At 43.8% G+C, this 24584-nt stretch overlaps 1 protein-coding gene across 5 annotated transcripts in view; it reads right to left on the reverse strand.

The window, feature by feature from the left end:
- Positions 1–20534, reverse strand: part of UBE4B (ubiquitination factor E4B) — a 67598-nt gene extending 47064 nt beyond the window's left edge. The window contains exons 1-3 of one of the 5 annotated variants that reach the window (XM_083512842.1): positions 20452–20534; positions 19130–19271; positions 2409–2595 (exon numbers count right to left, since the gene is read on the reverse strand). In XM_083512842.1, the coding sequence (XP_083368968.1) occupies positions 2409–2595; positions 19130–19153 (211 nt within the window). In that variant the 5' untranslated portion in view covers positions 19154–19271; positions 20452–20534. Of the gene's footprint in view, positions 1–2408; positions 2596–2913; positions 3098–8377; positions 8432–19129; positions 19272–20004 lie in introns of those variants that run through there. The other 4 variants (XM_083512841.1, XM_083512839.1, XR_014528390.1 and 1 more) reach the window with 4 other exon arrangements.
- Positions 20535–24584: the final 4050 nt, after the last annotated feature.

Here is a 24584-nt window from a genome sequence, read left to right on the forward strand (position 1 = left end):
GAACAATGGCCCTTCTTCAGCATTAAGTGAATGGCTGCCATTCATCTAGATAAGGGAAAAGTAAACAGCTGCACTTGAGGACTGCTGCAGTGAGGGCAAACACAGCCCTGACACCCAGTGGCATCTGTCCTGACTGACTGGGATCTCTGCAGGGGAAAGGCCTGTATGATAGCAGGAACATGACTAATCCTTTATTTTAAATCAATGTTGTTGTCTATGCTACACATTTCAATAGGCTATTTATTGCATTTTTACTCCAAGGGCACATGCTCCTAAACCCCCAAATGCCACATTTTATCTCCACGAAACCCTCTAAGACAGACTATAGGTTATGTGCTGAACAGAGTTTTCAGCCCCAGCCGAAAACATGGTATTCAGAAGCATAGAGCCTCGAAAAAGGAGCCTCTACCTAGCTGTTGTAGTCAGTGGCAACTTAGGGGCCCATCCAATAATAACATCCAGAGGGGTAGCCGTATTAGTCTGTTGCAACAAAATCAAAACAGGAACCTTAAAAGACCAAACAATTTACAATTGCATACCGTAAGCCCACAGGTTACACATATTTAACTTGTGCACATTCAGCTTTACATGCTTGGCAAATAATTAATTCCACCCACCATTGCTCCCAATGTGTTTCAACTAGACATGATTTTGGCTTTAGGAACGATCCCCAAAATGTAACCCCTGTGTAAGCTGTGGGCTTACTGTAATAAGCTGTTGTGGACTACCATCCACTTCATTAGATGCATGAAATTTTACAGGTTACCTGTAACTCAGATATTCTAACCCAATGAAATGGAATATAATCACGAAACCTTCTGCATAACACACAAGATGCAACTACGGCATCTACTTAGGTAGCTTTGAAACAGGGGTGGGGGCTAAATGTGGCCCCCAGGCCTCCTCTATCTGGCCCTTGAAACACTCTCCAGCTCACACACCCCACTAGCCCTGCTTTACACACTCCTTGAGCGTTTTCCCCTGGAAATGTGTCCTTGAACTCTGGTAATGTTTCTTGCTTGTAAGGATAGAGGAATGTGTCAACCTGATCTTGTCCACCACTGATAAGCAGCTCCTGGAAGGATGTCCAGAAGGATATGGGACCCTCAGACTAAAAAGGGTTCCTAACCCCTGCTTTTAAAAAAATAGACAAATTTATGGAAGATAAGGCTATCAAGGACTACTAACTGTGATGACTTTGTCCTCTCTCTCTACTGTCAGAGACAGTATGCCTGAATGCCAGTTGCAGAGAATCACATGGGCAGCTTGTCAGCTATTGTGAGAATAGGATGCTGGACTAGCTCAGCCTTTGGCTTGATACGGCAGGGCTCATCTTATGCCATAATAAATTTGTCTTGAAGGTGCCACAAAACTCTGCTGATTTGTCCATGAACACATCTCATTGCTCATGGCCAGCATCACAAATTGCTGCAGAGAATTTTGCAAACAATCCCAATTCCCAATATGGACTGTTTCAAGCCACAACCAGCAACTGAAACGATCACACCCCGCTGCTTCCAAGGAGAGGAACTAACACACACAAAAAAAGACAGGACCTAATAAGGTTGTACAAGATGCTCCCTTCAGCCGAAAGTGCTCGCATGGAAGAGAACATGGTATCAAAACAAATGAATGTGCATTTCCACAAAATATTTAAGAGGAAAAATTAGGAAAGTGTCATGTTTCCTTACTGATCTATCATTCTGCAGTTTTTAATTAACATAGCAATGCAGAAAAAACTACTCCATACTGGAGTTGTAGAAAGAAATCTGAATTCCTAGGAAGCCAGTGTTCATTTTATTCAACCGCCCTGGGGGGAAAAATGACCAGGATTTTTTCTAACATAGCTGCTAACAGGAAGGAAATCAGAATTATTAAGCTGGATTTTTCACTGCCAATTGTGTTTATCATCCCTCTTTGGAGGCCTAAATGCCAATATAAAGAATAAGGATTTATTCACTATTTTTTTTAGTGGCCACTCGGCATCTGCAACTCAAACCTAGAAAGCCTTACAAGGACCATCCCTGGACTTGAACAGTTTAAAGTAAACGGTATAATTTCCTGTCACCAAGAAAGTACCTCAGTGATACTGGGAATGGACAGTTTTCATGGCAAGATGGTGACGTTTTATTCAATATACAAATGAAAACAAGTCTTAAACGAAACTCTCTGAAGCATCTTTGCAGATATTTGCATCCTGAACATCACAACTTGAACTATATTCTTCCCTGGGACTTTTGTCCCTGGGACTGTTATATGCTGGACATTTGAAAAACTTGTATGGCACAATAAGGACGATTTATGTTAATGTACAACCTAATAGCCATTTTGGTGGTGGGGGAAATGTAATATACATAGAAACCAGTAACCGCTATTTCAAGGAAAAACATTATCAAATTGTGGCTTACCTGATGCGCCAATGGGAGAGGTAGCTGGGGTCATGCTATGAATGTTTAGCCCAAGGTTATGGGGCGCTCCAGAAGGCGGTGCTGCTGCAGGAGGCCCCGGAGGGTTTTCCCTCTGCGGAGACGTAAGTGGTGTGGTGGGCTGAGAAGATGGCCCGCCGGCGAGCCGGGCAAGGCGCCTCCGGCGGATCTGCAACGAAACAAGGGTTAAACATTTGTTTAAAAAAAAAGCTTAGCAAAATGCTGATATATAAATCCTCTGGGGTTCTGACAAGGCAAGAAAACAGAGCTAAGAATAGAACTGGGATGTATTTCAAGATACACCCAAGTCAGGTCAGGCACATCTTTCCCATGCCACCTGGAGATGCTAGCCGAAGGAAGGGCCTGCAAGAAAGGAATGTTAAGGCCAGAATAATAGGAAGATAGGGAACTGCCATACACCAGGTCAAAGAGTTTGTCCATCTAGTCTAGGGTCTCAAGCATAGAGTATTTTCCCATCACCTCATACCTGGGGTCCCTTTAACTGGAGATGCTAGGGTAGCTTTTTGTGAACTACTAAATGTTCTTGAACCACAACTCCCATAATCCCTGACCACTGCCCATGCTGCCTAAGAATTATGAGAGTTGTAGTCCAACAACATCTAGCAGCCCAAGATTGAGAAAGGCTGTGCTAGGGACTGAGCCTGTGACTTCCTGCATACAAAACAAGCACCCTACAACTAAATTATGACTCTCCTTGGTTCTTAGAATCCAGTGAAGTCATTCCTGTGCTACTGACTGCAGTATTACTCCAAGGCCTGCAGCAATTTGTTGCTGAGGGAAGCTGTTAAGGCAAGACTTTCATTACCTGATGCCCTCCAGATATTTTCCACTACAACTCCATCAGCATCAGCTAGCATGTCCAATTGACAATGATGCCAGCTGGTTTAGCAAAATATGAATGAGCATGGCCTCCTCCAGAGCCTGCATGGACATCCACCGCTCCTTTGCCCATGCAGCTGGGAAGAAAAGTTCAGAAGCTTTTGCTTTCTCTTTCAGTTAACCAGCATTCGTTGTGTTATCTGGACCAACAAACCATGGTGACCATTAACTGTTGTTAGTTTAAAACAAGGAAACTTCAAACCATGGTTCCTGTACAGCTCTCAAATAAGCGAGCAGCCTACCAGAAATGTTAATATTAACTATAATCCAGCATGACAGTTTTAAAAAGGGAGTGAGAGAAAATAATTGCATGTAACTACTGTACAATCAAAACAAATATGAGAAGCAAGTCAATCCAGACAAGGAATACATGGAGCTTGCTTTATTACGTATTTTGCGTTTTCATTTTGTACTTTTATGTTGTGAACTGAAGAGCGGTATACAATTTTATTAAGTAATAATGTTTTTAAGCACAGATCCTGGTCACAACAAACTGTGGTTAACCAAAAAGCAGCAGCTTTCAAACTCATCCTCCCAGCTGTGTGGAAAGAGGGGAGAGGGTGCACATTATGTTGAGAGGAGGCCAGACACAATCACATTTCACCAAATGGTAAGTTTAGCTAGCATAACAACTGAATACAACCATTATCACTGTGACTTTTACATACTGTATTGGCCTGAATATAAGCGTCACTTTTCCCCCCAAATTCTAACCGTGAAAAGTTATAGTGCGGCTTAAATTCGCGACCTTAAAAAAACTGGCTTTTACGATATCGTTGCTGATACAGACATACGGTAAAACACAACGGGGGTGAGTGCCTGCAGAATTTTAAGGAAGCGGCTTATATTTGGGTATTGTCTTTTTTCTTCTTCTTCCCCTTGAATTTTAAAGCTGTGGCTTATATTCGGGCCAATACGGTATTACAGACAACAGTCCTGAGGCAGAGAGGGGGATTTGTTTAGGGCCTCCCAGTTAAGTTCATAGCTAGAATGAGATGCAGGCTGGAAACTTCCCAATTCGCAACCCACCATCTTATTCACAAAACAAGCTCTGTTTTCAAGACTGACTACACATTTTAAGATATATTCCCTCCCTCGCCCTCAGTTGTTTGGGAATTACTAGAAATAAATAGAAGGTTCTCCTTCAAGGGCAACAAGCTTCCATTCCATCAAGTCATAAAGTTTCTGAACATTCTAGCGATTTACCACCTGGACTTCTATCCTTTCCCCGAGAGATTTCCAAAGAGCATTTTCCCGGAAACTGATACAGAACAACATGTGGAAAACACCATGCGGTGTTCCATTCCCCTGCTCAGATGGGACACTATAATTAGAAGCAGGGCAAGGTTCCCCCCATAAGCCTTAAGCAATGAGGTCGATACCATCATCTCTTCTCCTGTCTTCCAGTAAAGCTGCTCTCCATCTTTCAGATCCATAACAAGTTGCATTTTGCAAGCATATTTATGTAGAACATTAATTCACTCAATGTCACACTATACCTCAAAGCAAGCCATTTTAAAAATGTTTCAAATACAAAATTTGTACAGGATTGCTAGACCGAATTCATCGTTCATGTGAAAGGCCAACATCAAAGGCCAACACATGACTAGTGGCAGACTGTACAAACATGCTAACTGCAACTAGACACTCAATTAATAATTTCCAGTTGCTGCATTTTCATTGTACACATCGGTTGTTTCCAGAATGATAACACGTTTGTTATATTTGGTTCTGCACAGTGTTCGAAACTTCCATTGTTCTAGGAGCATTTTGCGACAGGGAATTTCATTAGGGCGAGCAGTTTCTGAGCTCTGGGCGCAGTACTGCGTCTAAGATTTCAAATTAAAACTGTAGAGTGGGAGGAAAGGAGGACTTGTTTCTGCCTCCCCACTTCCAGCTAATTTAATCTTCCAGCTTCTCTTCCAGAGAAGAGACCCTCTTAAGAATATTATGGGGAGTGAGCAGGGGAAGGACTAGACCATGTGAAAATGAACATAAGATTTTAGCTGTAGTTCATTCATTTTCAGCTTTGTGTTCTTGTTATAAAAAAGCGCGCCAAAACATTCCGTTGTTGTGCCCATAACCTAGGTTTAAGGTGCCATTTAGCTCCTAGCTTTCCTATCTCAGTTTCTAACACTGGTTCTGCATGATGTGAAGCTAATGGTTGATAGCTTTTTTCTTTCCTTTTTGCGCTGCTTCCTGGAGGAGGTAAGTGTTCTGTTTACACCACATCAAGTGACCAACAACAATAAGAATTTCAAAAGATACACAGCGAAATACATTCATTTTATTTCACAAGATATATACCACTTGACTGTAATGAAATCTCAAAAGCGATTAACTTCAGCAGCAGCTAAATTGAAAGGAAGCCCTATTATACACTACGCTCATAGTATGAGGCAAGCTAGTTCTGTTTTGCCAGACAATTGTGATAACTAAATCCTATCAAAAAAAGCTTCATATGTCTTCCGGTTGCCTCCCTGCAAAATATCTTCAGAACTTGAATTAACACTTCCAGACCATCACACAAAGCAGGTCAGGATATGCTCTCAGCTAGAGATCCAAAAGGAATCTCAACCTGACAAAAGGCTGCTGCATTATCAGAGGACATGTTCTTCTGAGAAACCTACTGAACATCCAGTGCCCGTTTTCACTGACCTGGATCCAAATTAACTCTGCAAACTCAAGGGAGGCTTGGAATTAGGTTGCTCCAATACTACCCTCCCTGTGCCACCCCTATTCTCAAACCGCAGGGAGACTTACAAGCTATTTGTGACATGACATGTTGTAATGGGAGGGGAGTAATTGGGGTGATCAAACATGTAATGGTTAGAGCGTTCAACTAGGACTTGAGAGACCAGAGTTCAAACCCCAACTCACTGTATGACACTGGGGTAACGGCTATAATTTGGGGGAGGGGCCATAGCTCAATGGTAGAACATTTGCTTTGCATGCAGAAGGTCCCAGGTTCAACCCTTGGCCACTCCATGACTGGGACAGAAGAACCCAGCCTGGAACCCTGGCCAGCCACTGCCAGTCTATGTAGGAGAGATGGATCAATGGTCTGACTCAGTATAAGGCAGCATCCTAAACGTCCCACTGGTCCTATTTGGCCAACTCCTTCGAAGTAGCTCTCTATATACAAACAGTCCCTAACTTAAGCTGAGAAAGCATCTCTCTTCTCCCAAGTAGGGGTGTACTTGAAAGTGCCAATTGAGAATTGGGAGGTTGCAAATACAAAGAGAAGGAAAGTCCGCTTAAAAAGACATCGCCACCCCCATTTACCACAGTCTTTAAGCATCTTACTTTCCCTGGCTCTGTATCCCCCCCGAAAAAGGAAATTAACTGGGGGTGGCTCTCCATATCTTTCCATGTAGCATTTAGGTCTGAGGAGCGGACAATAGGATTGGACGGAGAAAGAGAAGAACCCAAAATTCCTTTGAACCAGCCCTCTACAGAATATTTGTACCATGTAAAAATCCTAGGAGACAACACCAAGTGCAAGGCCTTGGACAGTAAGCCGTCTGTGGACTATTCCAGCCCCTTTAAATGCTGTGGCTATCTGGGCATTACATGGCAAGGTTCAGTCTTTCCTTGTGCATTCAGAAGGCTCTCCGCTTTCTCATTTGACACAGTAATTCCCTATTCCTCACCCGCCCTGTCCCCCTCGTTGCCCACATCTTGTCCTCCTTCCACTTCCAAATTTCTTTTGCTCACACTTACCCACATGCACAGCAGGGATATTGCCACTGTGGCCTTTTCTGTACAATGCCAGAAGTGTACACTGAGCTGTGTAATAGATGAGCCGCAGCAGCAGATGGTCGATCCTGTCCTCAGCAACGTAGACCATCTCACATATGCTGCAAATTGCTCAGTGGCTCAATCAAGACTCCAACAAAGCCAGCCAAAAGACTTGCGCTTCTTTATTAAAACACCAGCTTTTTATTTAGTGATTCCCATTGTATTATCTGTAGCCTCCCCCTCATTATTATTACTATTGAATTTATTCCCCACCTTTCACCAGCAGGTTCCTGGGTAGGTTACAACTTAATATTCACAATTTAGAACAATTAAAACAGATTAGTGTCACAGGAACAGGGTGGGTCCTGAAAACAAACACCTCAGGTGTCAGAGGGCAGGGCAAGGGGCTGTGGTTCCAGCATATGCCAAAAGCTATATAGTGAAGAAGCCAGACATACTTCTACGGAGAGGGAATTCCACAACTTAGGGTACAACTACCAAGAGGGCCCCCTCTTAACACCCAGTAGGGTCTGTGGGGAGGGAGACTATCTCAGGACCTAAGTTATTTAGCACTTTAAACACTAATGTGTTTAATTGGGCCCAGAGAAGAACTGGCAACCAATGCAGCTGTCACCAAGGCTCAGGGCAGGTTTCAACTTAATGCATACCATGCTAATAATCTAAGCATACATTCTACTTGTGTAAAAACACCAGGCAGGCCCCACAAATAACTCAGAGATGCATTTTAAATACAAGGAAATGTTCTACTCATGTAAAAACACGCTGATTCCTGAACCGTCCACGGGCCAGGTGATTGGGCCGCATCCGGCCCCCGAGCCTTAGGTTGCCTACCCCTGATCTAAGTTAAGCTGCCATGTAGCAAGGGAGATCACTGGTCCATTCAACTGAATAGTGTCAACTAGGAAGACTCTCCAGAGGCTCAGGGCTAAGAACAAGGACCCTCTCACTACATATTGTTTAAATTCAGGGGAACCTGTGGCCCTCTCGGGAGCTATTGGACTCCAACCCCCATCAGACAAAGGGATCAGGGTCAATTGTCAGAGATGATTAATTAAATCTGTACACCTCCCTTTCCCTGAAAGAAGCCCAAGACTGCAAACATCAAAATGTTTTTAAATAAATACTTAAAATGTTAAAAAATACATTAATAGCACCTTAAAACATTTAAAAGCAATGGTATAGCCACTAATTTCAAGGTTGTCATGGCCAATATCTATCAGCCATCAAATGTCTGGATAAACTGATGTCCATTTTCCTCTGAAAGTATATAATGAAGGAGACAGACACACCTCACCAGGGAGGGCATTCCACAAGCAGCGAGTCAGCATTGAAGAGGGTCAGTGGCTGCAGCACCAACCGAGCCTCCCCTACCAATTGTGGGGCCTGAGATGGTCGATATTAGGGGAGTCACTCCTTTAGGTACTTGGGTCTCAAGCCACTTAGGGCTTTGTACACCAGCACTAACACCTTGAATTGGGTTCGATAAGTCACTCGGTAGGTAGCCAATGCAGAGCTTTCAGGACTAGTGGCAGGTGGTCCCATTTGGATGTAAGCCAACAACATCTCTAAGGTTGTGGGTTCCCCACTTCTGTTTTAACTGGAGATTCTAGGAACTGAACCTGGAACCTTCTGCACAAGTAAGGAGGCCCTAGCAGCATGAAATTCCCAGACACTAGGAACCTTGGCTCTGCATCAGAGCCAAATGGAAGGCAATCAAGTGTTCCAAAGGTTTCCATCATCTCACCTAAAAGTAGGTGTTGCGTAACAGTGAAAGGGACTGAACTACAAACAGGAACTTCCTGGTTGGAATTTTACCTTCCCCCATGAACCCAACAGGTGTCCTTAGGCAAGCTACTTTCAACTTCCATTGTCCCGCATACAACAAAGGGCAGGAGCAGTGCTATACATAAATACCTTGTATTATAAGCCATTCATGAAGCACATGTATGCTCACATGCAAACCATGATTTGCACACTAGTGTTTTGACAGTCTGCCACAGCGAGTCCCTGTCTTTGGTTCCAGGCTTCACAACACATTACGTAAACTAGGCATGGCCCCCCACTTCTCCGCCTTTCAAAAACTAGTAAACACTTAATATCTAACATATGGGTGGTATATGAAATTAAGGAGAAAAAGCTTCCTGCACATTTGAGGCGTTACAGAAACAAATCACTGAGAAGCAGTAGACCATCTCTCTCTCTCCATCCCTCCCAGGAGTGCTGGCATGATAATGAACATTTCACCACAGTTTCGCTTCACATGATTGGTTTTCACCCTTCTCTATGCTATTTGTCTTCTTGCTTTTCATTTCCTCCACCTCCCCTTTTCCACTGATGCTGCAGCTGGGAGACTGTAAGCTTCTTGGGGCAAGAGACTGTCCCCCCCACACACACACTCAGATATTTTGAATACATAAATGGTGCCATAGCACCCACATACAAAAACGTGTAGGGTGAAAGCATTTAATGAAGCCTAACAAAGAAACATTATGTTCCTAAAGCAGCACTTTTTCAGCAAAAAGGGCCATAGCACAGTAGTAAGAGCATCTGTTTTAAATGTAGAAGGTCCCAGGTTTAATCCTCAACATCACCATTCAGGGCTGGGAGAGATTCCTGCCTGAAATCCTGGAAAGCTGCTGCTAGTTATAGTGTAAAGAATACTAAGCTAGATGGACCAATGGTCTAACTCATATAAGGCCACTTTTATGTTACACCTGAATGAAGTATAATAAAGTTATCCAAGTACACTCCTCAACTCTTTTCAAACTTTTCACTTTAGGGAATCCTTTCCAGCAATCAAGTAACAGCACTGCAGACCGAGACCCTTACGTAAAAAGAGCCCTGCTGGATCAGACCAGGTCCCATCTGGTCCAGCATCCTGTTCTCACAGTGAACACCCAGATACCCCAATGGGAAGCTGGCAAGCAGGACATGAGCTCAACAGCACTCTTTCCCTTGAGATTCCCAGCAAATGATATTATTATAAATTCAATTTATTACCACCTTCCACCAAACGGCCCTAGGGGAGGTTCCACCAGTTTAAAATATAACAAACCAGTGCCACAAGAACATGGTATTCAGAGACATTCGGCCTCTGACAGTGGAAGTAAAGCATAGTCATTGTGGCTAGTTGCCAGTCATGGCCCCCGCAGCATCTATTTCAAGAAGGACACTGACAAACTGGAACGTGTCCAGAGGAGGGCAACCAAAATGGTCAAAGGCCTGGAAACGATGCCTTATGAGGAATGGCTAAGGGAGCTGGGCATGTTTAGCCTGGAGAAGAGGAGGTTAAGGGGTGATATGATAGCCATGTTCAAATATATAAAAGGATGTCACATAGAGGAGGGAGAAAGGTTGTTTTCTGCTGCTCCAGAGAAGCAGACACGGAGCAATGGATCCAAACTACAAGAAAGAAGATTCCACCTAAACATTAGGAAGAACTTCCTGACAGTAAGAGCTGTTCGACAGTGGAATTTGCTGCCAAGGAGTGTGGTGGAGTCTCCTACTTTGGAGGTCTTTAAGCAGAGGCTTGACAACCATATGTCAGGAGTGCTCTGATGGTGTTTCCTGCTTGGCAGGGGGTTGGACTCAATGGCCCTTGTGGTCTATTCCAACTCTATGATTCTATGATTTTCATAAGGCTACAAAGAGGTCATGATTTGGATAAAAGTGGGTAGGGGTTGGGGGGGCTTGAGTTTTGTGGATTTCAGAGTCCCCCTACTATTTCCCTAATTATTGGGGCATAGCTTTCTACATCAGTATCTGCAGAAGAAATCCCTATGTGTTGCAGAGGATTTCAGGGAGTATTATTAGGAAAATACTAAATTCACAGAGACCTTTTGCCATGTAGGAATGTACATCCTAAAGCACATTAAACACTCACATGCAACTGCCAATTTTTTGGTTATGAGTGAGCAAGCTACTGTTTAAGCTTCATCTTCTCAATGAGGACAGACACACAGACACACCACATTTACTTCTAAGGAACCTGCCCCCCCCCCCCCCCGTTCTCCAGAAATGAGATTGAAAGCTACTATTCTACAGAACACATTCAGATCCATAAGCTTTCTCCCATGCACATTCAGTAAAGTACTGAGTTTGCTTTTCCAATCGTTTCTTCAGTCCCTTCATTCAGCAAATTTGAAGTATGCTTCTCAGGCACAGGTACGAAATGCAGCGATTCGGCTGCGTTGATGAATAGGTTTATTTGACCATTCCCTCATGCTGCAAAAAGGTCCCGTGGATGTGTTTCCTTATTCCGCTGCAGTTGCCTGAGATGCAGATTTATCCACACTTTCTGAAGTAGGAAATCAACTTTCCATTACAGATGTCCCTCTCTAAGGCTGCTTTGAAGTGGTGTCTGTACAGCAGGATATCTTGCCTGCAGAGGGTATCCCAGGGCACGGCCTGTCCGTACATGATGCAGCAATTCTGTTGAAGCTAAGCAGGTTTAATTATTACCTGAATGGGAAATCGCCCAAGAATGCTATTGACATCGCCTTGAGTGTGATGGTGGCACGACGATCTTCCAAAAGAAGATATTAACAATTGTTCTTCCTGTCCTCCTGCTGTCACACGCTGGCTTCAGCACAAATGTCCTGGCTTGTATTAAACCAGAATTCCCCATTGTGTGTGAATGGGCTAAATTCAGATTAATACCAGTTAATCATGAAAATAAGCCAAGATTTAAGCTAAATCCCAATGCTCGGCCACCACTTCATAAACCACTGTTTGTGAAACCTTTAGAGCTGGTACAACCAGTGTGATGCCCTCAAGTCATAATCCACATTATTTGGAGGGTCCAACATTGGCTAGCCCTACCTTAAGACAGCTGTCTGAAAGATGCTATTTTGTTTTACACTGCGTACCTAATTGTCATTGAGGGAAAGAGCCCTATCTCAGTGGCAGAATATCTGCTTTGCATGCAGAAGGTCCCAGGTAAAATCCCTGGCATCTCCAGGTAGGGCTGAGGAGGGCATTTTGACTGAAACCATGGAGTGCACTAACAATCAGTGTAGATAAAATTGATCAAGATGGGCCATTGCTCTGACTCAGTATATGGCAGCATCCTATGGATGTGCTGTGGCTCTAAAATCAAGTCTATTGCATGTGATATAGCTCACCTTCCTGTGTGTAACAAGGCTTTCATCTCTGTAGCATGAATAACTTCAAGTTTACAAACAAACAAAAAATCCTACCCAACAGCCTGAAGGCAATTATTATTTGCCACAGGTAAGGGTCAGTTTCCATGCCTGTTGACCTGTGCATGGGTGGGATTCAAAACAAGATACCACACCAGGTTAGGAGACAGAATGAATCCTGACTCAAGAAACAGCAAAGTAAGCCTGCAAACTATCTGTATTCTTTTTAAAGCAAAATTGCACTGAGAGAAAAGGGGGGTGGGGACTTTACAGAAACTTTATTAATGCTTTAAAAGGTCAAGTCCTTGTCATAAATCAAATTCTATATATTGTATAACCTGGCTTGATTACACAGCATTTCTGGTGCCAATGGCTTACATTAACAGTGATATAATCAGGCTTAAACCAAGTGGCTTAAGCTAAAATATGTCAAAAGTCCTCATCACCTGAATGCAATTGGCCTATTATTCCAGTGACAATTAACATACTTCCAAACTAAGTGTCTCGCCTCTTTAGCATTACCATCAGTGTCTCCCAGTGTCTGGTGAGAACTGTAGTCCTTCCTTAGTCATTCCCAGCTCACAAGAAGTACACCCTAGCCACTGGCATCACACGCATCACCAAATTCCTATTGCAACATCAAAGGATTGCTAAATCATTACCTTCAACACGCAAAACAACATTGTGATGTTTTGGAATATACTGAATGACTTTGCATAAAGATGTCAGTTGTTGCAATATGATCTCCACAGATGGCACAGAGCATGTAAGCGACACAGGCACACACACACCAACAGAGAAAAAGGATCATAAATGTTGCAGCTCATTGCTATAGTAGGATTCCATAAACTTATCATTGTTGTTGTTGTTGTTTTTAAAAAATACATTTCCACAGAGATTACGTAGCTGAGGTATATGCTAGTAGGCTTGTTTTACAAATGAGTTCTTGATTTGCAGATTTGCATTGATTTGTCACCACCTCATTATTAAAGGTATTACAGGTTTTGTAAAATACAGGAATTCCTTTAAAAGAACAGGAGTCTGCAAGGGTATGGGAATGGGAGATTCATGACAGATAAAACGAAGGACTTTGTCACACAGTGTCAGGTAGTTAAACTGTTGAATTCTCTACTACAAAGAGGTAGTGATGGCCATCAACTTGGACAGCTTTGTAATGGATGAAATGTCTTTATGGAGGGTCAGGCTCTTCCTTGCTTCATGTCCTTAAGGTGATATGCTACCTCTAAGAGCAGAGGTGTTGTGCTTCTGGATACCTGTGCTGGGGTACCAGAGTGAGAGCAGTGACTGCCTTCCTGTCCTGTGCATGGGCTTTCTGTTGGCCATGCTGGGAACCAGAATATTGGACCAGGCAGCCCTTTGATCAGATGAAGTTCCTATTTAGTTTCACTGGATAACTCCCACCCACTTTCTCTTCATGATACAAAATTCTATACACCTCTATCATGTCTCCCTTTTACTTGACTTTTCCTAGGCTCTTATCCTGTTGACTCCAGCCCCTCGATCATTCTGGCTCCCTTAGTGTAGCTCTACAATATATTTTTGAAATGCAGCAACTAGAACTATAAACAGTATCCCAAGAATGGTTGCGGTACTGGTTTGTATAAAAGCACTACAGCAATGGCAGTTTTCAATCCCCCTTCCTAATGATCCCTAAAAAGAAATTTGCATTTTTCAGCATTTCCACAGTCTGAGTGGCTGTTTCTAGTGATCTGTCCACCATGACCCCACGATCCCTTTCATGGATAGTAAGACCCCCCATCAGCTTATACAGATATTTGGCTTGCCCCAAATATGCATCACTTCACACCTACCTACAATGAACCGAATTTGCCAATTTATTCTCCTTTTCTCACTTTTCAATTTTATTTACCAGCTAAAACAATTTGGTGTTATTTGGAAACCTGGGACACCTCAATGGTGGTGGCATCCAGCTAAATTCTACTCAAAGTAGACCTTTTGAAATTACTGGACTTTAGTCATGTGTATCCATTTCAGTGGGACTACCCAGAGTAGATACAACCTCCACCAACATGTTCATTATTTAAGTCATTAAAATTTGCCAGTCCCAATACAGATCCTTGGGCAACAGATGATGATATACCCTTTCCCACATGGAAAATGGGGGTACAGTGGTACCTCTGGATGCAAATGGGATCCGTTCCAGAGCCCCGTTTGCATCCTAAAATGAAAGTAACACACGACTGCGCGTCTGCACGTGCCACGTTTCACCGCTTCCACGCATGTGCGTGACGTCATTTTGCACAACTTAGGGGCTGCCACAGAGAAGGCCTCTCCCAGGCTGCTGCCACCACTGCTTCTGAAGGCAGCGGAACCACGAAAGAGCCCCATCCCCCATGAACTTTGCACCTGAGAAGATCTGTAGGGAAGGAGGTGGTCTTTCAGGTATTGGGGGTCTGAGTCATTTAGGGCTTTAAACACTAATGTGAAAACCTTGAACTGGATCCAGAAATGAACCCAAAAAATATGCAGATGGATTTCCACAACAATGAAGACAAGAAACTCATTTTTTTAAACAGGGGAGAAAAACTTGATTCCCAAGATTCTACATCACCTCAAAACATGATACATGGTGTGACCTAAATAGCAAACAGTCTGGACCTAAAACCATGCCCAACAGATGCTCATAATAGACATACTTTAGAAAAATGAATGCCAAAGGTCAACAGGGAAATTTACTCTACTGCCTTGACAATTATCTTTCAATGTATCCTATAGGGAAATGTTCAAATTCTAAGTACTAAAGGGAACCCAAATCAAGTTCCATATTTGGTATATAAAAGCCACTAATTTGCTCTTATGATATAGCAGGCCACCAAGGGGCTGACTTACTGCACCCCCACATACACCTGCACAAAGCAAACCCAAGCGTCCAGACATTTTGGTTTGGTTTAGTAGCCAATCATTGTTTCTACTAGCCAATGAAGTTTAACTTTCAAACTACTTCTCCAGTGCATGTAATATGAACACAGGAAGCTACCTTATACCAAGTCAGACTATTGATCCATCTAATTCAGCACTGTCTATCTATTCTATACTGTTTGGCAACAGCTCTTCAAGGTTTCAGAGGTTCCAGCCCTAACTGGAGATGCAGGGAATTGAACCTGGGACTTTCTGTGTTCAAACCACACATTTTACCATTGCCTAGGCCCTATGGCCCCCATCTTCACTCATTCCCTAGCAAGGTTTTACTGAAAAAGTGGGGTGGGAGTTGTGTATTTCTCGTTGCCATTGGCAAACCTGTAAGTAGATAACACATAGTTTCAAGCCTCCAAACTGCTGCCCTCTATGAATATTCAAGCAACCAATAAAGGTAATTCACAAAAAGGGCTGAATTTAGATGTCATGTTAGCATTCTCCAAACCAAAGTTTGGAAGACTGAAAATGTGGCATGGTCTCACTTATATCTTCCTCCCCTCTCTCTAACCCAGATTGCCTTCAAACCAAGTCTGCTCAATTCTAACATCAAGGCAAACTAAGATAACACTAGAATTAATTCTATGTGGTCAGTGTACTGCTACTCCAGATTGGCAGCCCATTCTTTGTTTCTTGAATTTTAGTGCAAGCCCATGTCTGTGCACTTGGAAGTATGTTCCATTGGACACAGCTGGTGAGAATTTGCAGTCTGAACAATTCAGGCCATGTCCCATGATGTTCCATCAGTTAGGAACTTTATTCATGAAAAGCAGTCCTTTAAAAAAAAAAACTTTGTCTCTCCTTTATTGTAACGCAGACAGCACGGGAATAGCCTGTCCGCGGGTTGCGGTGGAGAGTTTTACTGTACGCACCAGCTACCAAATTCAAGCCTATGAAAAGAGGCAGGAACCTGTTTGGGGTGCGGTAAAAGCAGTGCTGTCTCATGGTGGCTCCAAAATTATGGAATTCACTCCTACTTACAGTCAGGAACACACACAATTTCTCTCATTCAGAAAGGAGTAAAGACCTTATTTCACTGTGCCTTTTCTATTTTAATTATACCTGAGATTTCCAGAGTTTTGACAGTGCCACTATTTTATATATTTCCCTTATTTTTGTCATCACCAACTCCAGTTTTAATTTAATTTTATTTTTTTTGTGAACTACCTTGAAAAAAATGGTAAAAAGCAGGAACTACATATAGTAAATGCTATGCTCATCTTTAAAGCCGTGAAGAGCTCAGGACTCAAACACTTGAAGGAGTACCTCTCCTTATAACCAGCCTGCCCATGTCTTGAGACTTTTGGTGGAAGCACATTTCCATATTCCACCATTAGAAACTCACTATGTAATGATATGGAATAATTCCTTCTCCATGGTGAGGCACCATCTGTGGAATGCTGTTCTTTGATATGCATGACTGGCACTAAAGTTATCAGTCCAGTGCTGATAACAAGACTTATTTATGTGCTCTGGCATTTTCAGTTTCCCACCATATTCTCTTGACCACAATAGTTTCTGAGCCCAATTCAAAGTGCTGGTTTTTACTTATAAAGGCTTACATGGCTCTGGACCACAATACCTCAAGGACCACCTCTCTCCCAATGAACCGACCCAGACTCTGCAATCACCATCGGAGACTCTTATCCACAAGAGATCACAGTAACAGGCCTTTTTTGCAGTGGTTCCCCATTTGTGGAATGCTCTCCCCAGAGAGGTTCAGGGATCCTCAAATGAAGGGCAGTATAGAAATGTATAAAATAACAAGGTAAAGGTAAAGGGACCCCTGCGCATTAGGTCCAGTCGTGACCGACTCTGGGGTTGCGGTGCTCATCTCGCTTTATTGGCCGAGGTACAGCTTCCAGGTCATGTGGGCAGCATGACTAAGCCGCTTCTGGCGAACCAGAGCAGCGCACGGAAACGCCGTTTACCTTCCCCCTATTTATCTACTTGCAGTTTGACGGGCTTTCGAACTCCTAATAAAATAACAAATGAATAAATAAAATTCTTTTAACTTATTTTATTAGTGTATGTTTAAATTGTCACAACTTGCCCTGGAACCTCAAGGTGTGGTACAGGGAAGAAATCTAATAACTGTAATAACGGCTTAAACCAGTGTTGTCCAAACTTTTTTCAAAGAGGGCCATGAGGACCGACCAAAGTTGTTGAGCTTTTTTTTTTAAGATTGAAGTTGAGGCTTTTTTAGGATTTTACCCCAGGAAATAAACTGCGGCAGGAGCCGGATTAAATCGACTAGCGGGCCAAATTATGCCCTTGAAATGGACTTCTTTGTACATGCTTGGCTTAAAATATTCAGTTGTTTTTAGGTACTTTATTTGTTTGAAGGCGTTTCTACTGCACCTTCTTGCTTCTTTTAAATGATTTGACGATTTTGTATTCACTATTTTGATCCAGTATTTCTGTGCATGAAGGGCAGTTTAAAAGCTATTTTAAAATAAATAAAAAAGACAGATTACTCACATGGGGAAAGCCTGCTTCATGGCAAGTTATGAAAGCATCCAAGCTAGCTTCTCAAAGTATTTTCACCTACATCAAAACTACAATATAAAAAAAGCTCACATGGCCTTACCTTGGGCCAATGTACTACCAATGTGTCAAAGTGTGCAGAAAGAGCTTGCTGGTATAAAGCAACTGATTAACTGATTAAGTAGTTGTGAATGCTTCTGCAATGAATAAGATCCAAAAATTCTTGTTTTTTGTTTAAAAAAGCAACAAAATACCACCCTGGCAGAAGGGGAAAGGATGGAGGGAGAGAGAGAGAGAGAGATATCATGAAAGACTGGAATTAAACAAGATGGAAATATCAATGTGTAGATGGAAAAGATTCCCTCATTGTGGTTATTTTTTGAAGTTTAAATTGTTTTTGTTTAAACTTCACAATTAAGTCTGAATAAAACACAGGACATCCTCTTAGTAAGACAGGAAGTACTCTCAAGAAACACCTCACCAGGACAGTATCCAACAACCCTAGAATCATTCCATAAGCAATCATACTAGCACCTCTCACACTGTGGGTTCCCACCTGAAAAAAACCTACAACTCTGAATTTGAAACCAAAGCTTTAAATAGAAGCCTAACATTTACATGCTTCTGTTGAGGAGACCTGTTGTGTGTCCCCACATACACCTTTCTTTCATATACAACTTGGACAAAGGAGAAGTCCAAAACGTTATGTGAACAAAGACCTAAAAATGGCCCTGGTAGTATGCCACCCCAATGGGGAAATAGCTATCTATCCCTCAGTATCAAATAATGTAAATTGAAAAGTTCCCTTTAAGCACAAAGTACTGTCAAGCTTTAGACATTCAATAAACCAAAACACACTTTAAAAAAGTTTCTCTCTCCAAGTAAGAAAAATCTGACATGTGTGAACATAGGTGAATACTCAGCTATGAAGAAAAGAAGGGATTAAAAACAACCCCACCCTCTATATAATTGCAGACTTAAGTAGGGTGAGGTGTGTCCAAAAAGTGGCGGGGAGAAAATGCAACACAAGAACATTATATTACTAGTGCATTTATATTAATAGTGCATTTATCCAAAATAGCAAAACTAATCTGTTATCATTTACTACGTTTATATCCAGAGCCATTTCAGCACTCTAGCTAGGGAATCAAAACTCCTTCCCAAACATATAGTTCCCCTCCCCCCATTTTATCTCCACAACAACACTGCAAGGTAGGTTAGGCAAACAGACAAGTGACTGGCCCAAGGTCACCCAGCAAGTTTCATAGCTGAGTGATGACTTGAACTCTGGTCCCCAAGGTCCACATACAAATTTATTCACTTTGCAGAAATTGTGGGACTCCACAAATCCCCATGGCAAACCCCCTTCAGTAGAACCATTTACCTGCAGGATACATCCTGGTGCCCAACCTCCCTTCCCACATCATCCGCTGTTCAGTCAACAATCCTTAAACTCACCTCATCAGCGCTCAGCTCCTCCATTGTTTTCCTCTTAATGGTGAAAGGAGTTTGGGGGAAGGGGAGCTCTGTACTTCCCTTGAGGGGCGTGCTTGTGGGAGAGAGTGTCTTTAAGGGAAATCCTGTCGTGCTGCCTCTTTCCCTAGGGACGTTTCAGAATTGCATAGTCAGAGGTAAAGACCACCACCACAGAATATACTTCCCCTGCTCTTTCTCTGTTTCTCTCTGGTTTGCTAGTCAACTAAATGATTATGAACACACGCATAAGCCACTCCTATCTCACCACTAAACCTCCAGGCCTTACCCCTTCCTGTACCTGAAGCTATCTCCTTGGTAGCCCCAGCTTTAAAAGCCTCCCTCCACAGGCTGCCGATAACCCCCTAGGATCCTAGCTCCTGCTTCCTGCCTTGGGTCCCACTGACCTTTTTTCTCCACACTCCAGGCGCCCCACCAAGCAGCCTCCGACCGATCCCAGCAAACTCGCTGCTCACTGTCCCCCAGTTGTCCTAAAGCCTCAGTGGCACCCTGCCGCCTGTTATGGACCTTCCTACAAACCCTGAAAGCTTCCCAGGTCAGCTAGATACCGCCTCGTATCACAAGAGGCTCCTATTGCTCACCGTCCACCAAACACGGCAGAGAGCCTTCCGCTTGCTGACTACCCCCAGTTCCCAATCGCAGGCTGCCTTCCGTATACCCAGGAAACCCTATTAGTCCCATATATACACATAAGATAGGTCCCGCTCTTTCTCCCTCTGCTAGAAGCCCCAAGCTGCTTGCTGGCTCCTATACAGTATATTCAATAGATAGATATATGAATACAGCGCCCTGCCACCAGCTATATATTACAACAGTCCCCTCTTAGTCGGCTGCCTAACCTGAAGCCCCAGTTTAGCCAGCTGCCTCCCTTTCGTCTGGCACGCGGCCCCAGCTTAAGCCACCTTCTCTTCCACCTCAGCCCCTTGAATTCTCCAGGTGCCTGGCTTGGCTGGGGCTGCAGAGAAAAGGAGGTAGTGTGGAAGGAGGGTGGTGGTGGGGAAAGCCCGCGCCAATGACTGGCCTTACACCTCTCGGCAAGACACCAACACACTCCCCTCAGAGCTGCCCCTTCACACTCTTCTCCCTCAGCTGCTGCAGAAGCTGCTTCTGCCTCCCCACACAGAGATTATTCATCAAAACAAGGAGGCAGCGGCGGCCATCTTGGCGTCGGATCACGTGACCTCTCCCCTCCTCTCCCTCGCGCGCGCGCGCTCTCTCTCCTCCAAGCGGTTCTCCGCACGCCTCTTTGCGTACGGCTGCAAGATAGCCAGCCAACCAGAGCTTACGCGTCCGTGCGTCCGGGCGCTCGCGCGCTTTAAGTGCGGGAGGCCAAAGAGAGAGGAGGCTCCTCCCACCAACCAGCCCAACGAGCGCAGGGAAGGCGCCCAATCGTGGAGCAGAGAGGGAGGTGCAATGAGAAAGAGCCTCCGCCTTCTCCCGCCCAGCAGTCCACGCGCTGCGGATGACACGCCTCCTCCTCCTCCTTGCACCCGCGCCGCCGCCGCTCCACCCTTCATCGTCTTTCGGTCACAGGCCGAAGCGTCCCCGCGTGCGCCCTGGTACTGACCAATGAGAAGAGGGAGGGGAGGCCTCCGCCGCTTGCCCGCCCCCAATCACTGTCACCTACTACAAGAAGCTAAGCTCGGGGTGGGAGGGACTAAAAGCGGGAGGTGGGGCCTGTTTGGTTGCGCCATAGCAACAGGGGCGGGGCAGGCGCGAAATGCTGCGATGAATGGCGTGGAGGAAAGCTTTTGCTGAAGCGGGAAAGAGAGCTGGGGGAGGGGCTGCAAAGGCAGAGCGATAGGACTCGAAACTCTTCATTTACTTGAATAACAATGTATTTTTGGACGATTATGCACGTTAACAAGCCAAAATAAAAATTCCAGCAAAATTGGAATAAATTGGTAATAAAATGCTTGAAGCCCCCAGTAGTCCTTTTATTTTTGTTTCCCGTGTCTTAGATGCGGGGGAACGCTTTCACACTCGGTTCCATCTATGCTCCCAACAGTGGATATTTAACAAATCAATATTTCAATCCTTGTTTTTATTTGCCGGGGAGGGATCATCCTGAGGCGCGCTTGTGGGGTGGCGATGTGGTGCAATATTGTCTGATTCGAGTCCCGTGAGGTTTCCGTACTACAAAAGCTATTCATACATGCACAATTTTGGTCGTATGCTGCTTTTCCATGGGTGAAACCATGCTAAAGGTAGCTCACAACATTGGGGTGGGGAATACGCAGTTACAAACAACGAAAGTAGTCATAAGCAACAGAAAGAGTACAGTAAAGGAGCCTGTTTGGACCTTTAAAGATTCCTTGTCTGCCTTGGTAGTTCAGTTTGTAGAGCAGGAGATTCTTAATCTCAGGGTTGTGGGTTCAAGCCCCATATTGAGCAAAAGATTCTTGCATTGCGGGGTGGCGGTTGGACTAGATGACCCTTTTGATCCTAACCACTGGGAGCTGGCAGGGAGAAACCCATGACATCTGTGAGTAATATAGGTTTAATAATATAAACCCTGAGAATAAGCCAGCAACAGCCACAGGGTGAAAAGGCCTTATCAACTGTGGTACCCACGCCTCTTCATCCCTAATCCCAAAGAAGGTTGCCTGACACTCATTTCATCATGTGAAGACCTTTTCTTGATCCCAAGCTTTTGAAAATGTGATTTGGATTGCTTTTAACCTGCCACTCCCCCCTCACTGTTTTATGCTCTTGTCATGTTATTTGGTTTTTTGTTTTAATTATTCACTTAATAAGCAAAAAGAAACGGTGAACCAGCCTGAGAGTGGGGGAATGTGCTGCCGAATGACAGGACATGTATACAGTGCTTAAATAAAAAACAGGACTTTGCTCTGTGCAAAGGGGGTAAAAAACCAAAGGGTCTGAGAGGCACACCCTTGAACACTAAGGGTAATACCACACTAAGTTATAGTCAAAGTACACCTGTTGAAACTAATGGACCTAAATTATTCATATTCATTGTCAGTGGTTTTACTGTGAGCAACACCAGCACTAAATAAAACCTCAATTATTGGAGTGCTTATGTACATCAGTTCAACTCTGTCAATTACTCCGCAACTAGGTAAGTCTGTACAGTATAGTGCCTAATTTATCTGGAGGAAAATTAATTGGGCAGTTTTTACATGGAGGCACATTCAGTCAGGTCATACAGTAGTCCAAAACCGATTTTATCATCTGTTAATATGGGGTGATGGTACCTTTGTTCTATAAAGGGCCATTGACCCACAGGAAAAGCCACCACACTATCACTCAGTGTGAATTAAGCCAGTGGTGCCCTCTGATGTTTACTGGAAAACAAACATCTTTCTTAGTTGCTGCAGCCTTGTGTGCTGTGTCAGTGCTTATGTACACGTCAAAGCAAACCCCACCCTTGCATATAAGAGCGTGTTTTTTTAAATACCTGATTTTTTTAAAAAACAAACTTCTCTCAAAGCACAATGGGGGGGGGAGGAAATGAAGTCAAAGACATGCTCTTCTGTTATTAAAAAAATGCAGGGACTTAAGCTGCTTGTTAGTTTAAGGAAGGTTCTTCAAGGTAGTCCGAACGACTCAGTCATCTGTTCACAACACTTCCAAAAATCTCTAGCCGAGTTTCTTTCCATAACGTAGCAGAGGTGCCACCTAATGGCAAGGACACTGAACTGCTGGGTTTTTTCCTTCCTCCAAGAGAGGCTGTGGTCACATTCACACTATATATACATTTAAAGCATACTGCTTCCCCTAAAAAATCTTGGGAGCTGTAGCTTCCCCCTCATAGATCTTCCCAACTCTCTTAGGAAATAATGGGATTCTTTTGTGTTTGGGCAGGGGGCAGGACATGTGCTTTAAATTTTGCAATGGGGGCATGACTTGTGCTGAAGAGCCCCAAAGGTCCTCAAAAGCTTGCCACAGTTAAGATATTTTGGTTAGTCCTATTAAAGGTATTGCCAAACTGTGGGTCACAACTTGCATCCATCTCAAGCTTCTACCAACTTGTACTAAGAAATAATGAGCTGCGGGGCCTTGTCTGGTGATCAGAAATTTCTGCAGAAAAGTTAATTCACCAGCAACTAGCTTATTGAGTTTCTCATCATGTAATGCTTGATTTGCCTTAAAGCAGAGGTGCAGAGTATTTTCCAGCCTGAGGGCCACGTTGGCTTTGGTCGCACATGAGGGAAAGGCCACATACCTAATGGAAGGCAGGGCCAGAGGCAAACACACACACACACACACACACACACACACAGAGAGAGAGAGAGAGAGAGAGAGAGAGAGAGAGAGAGAGAGAGAGATGGATTGGTTGTGAAAATACTCTGGGGATTGCTGCTCTGTGAGGGGAATAGGGGTCTCCTAACAATGCTCAGCATTCTCAGTGTCCTGTGAACACCCAGCAAGGAGGGAGAATGGCCAGTGGTTTAATTCTTTCTTGACCAAAGCAGTTCCTAAGGTGTTCAGAAAATAAACACATACTTCTTGTAGCTATGTAGCTGGCATTAACTTTCTCAGGCTTGTGCTCTGGCTGAACAGTTAAAGCCACAGCGGGACCAGGCACCCCTCTCCCAGGCTTAAATCGCTTCATCTGAGGGAGTGCGTGCAAACACTTCTACATGGAAGTTGCTGTTGTGGTTGCCTTTTCAAGCCCCTCCTGCTCCTAGGAGACAGCAGGGCAGGGGACAGAGGGGATTCAACTGGACCACTCCTCACCTGAACAACTTCCTCCTCTGCTTTGACCATGTGCTGCACCCACCCCCTCCAAACACTTGCTTCTGATCACTCAGACTCTTCCCCTTCCTCCTGCCCTGGCTACTACCTTGTGGGTGGCACAAAACCTCGTAAATCGCTGGCCGCTCCAGCCCCCTGCCCCTGTCACACACTGGTCAGAACCCTGCAAGTCCCAGACACTTAAGCTGCACCTCCCAAAAATATTTGGGGGAAAGCCATGGATATTTAAAGCGGTGCTTTGAATGTATGGTGTGCAGCTAGCATAGGTATACACACACCTGCAACCGAGAATTCCACATATATAGTCTTATATCCCCAAAGGGCATTTTTAGAAAAAAAGTACAGTACAGTGGTGCCCCGCAAGACGAAATTAATTCGTTCCGCAATTTTTGTTGTTTAGCGAATTTTTCGTCTTGCGAAGCACGAAATCCCATAGGAATGCATTGAAAATCAATTAATGCGTTCCTATGGTCAAAAAAAGTCCAAACAAAGCCAAATTTGGTACAACAACAGTTTATTAACTGCTCTTTAAAGTCACACATACTGTAAAGAGCAGTTCAAAAATTTAAGGGAAAATAAATTAACTTTATAAACAAAACATGTCTTTGTTTTTAGTCAAAGAAAAAAAAAGTCGCGAGACGTTTTCGTCTTGCGAAGCAAGCCCATAGGGGAAATTCGTCTTGCGAGGCAAATCGCG

The sequence above is a fragment of the Podarcis liolepis genome (assembly GCF_965112155.1).
Source record: "Podarcis liolepis genome assembly, chromosome: 7".
NCBI lineage: Eukaryota > Metazoa > Chordata > Lepidosauria > Squamata > Lacertidae > Podarcis > Podarcis liolepis.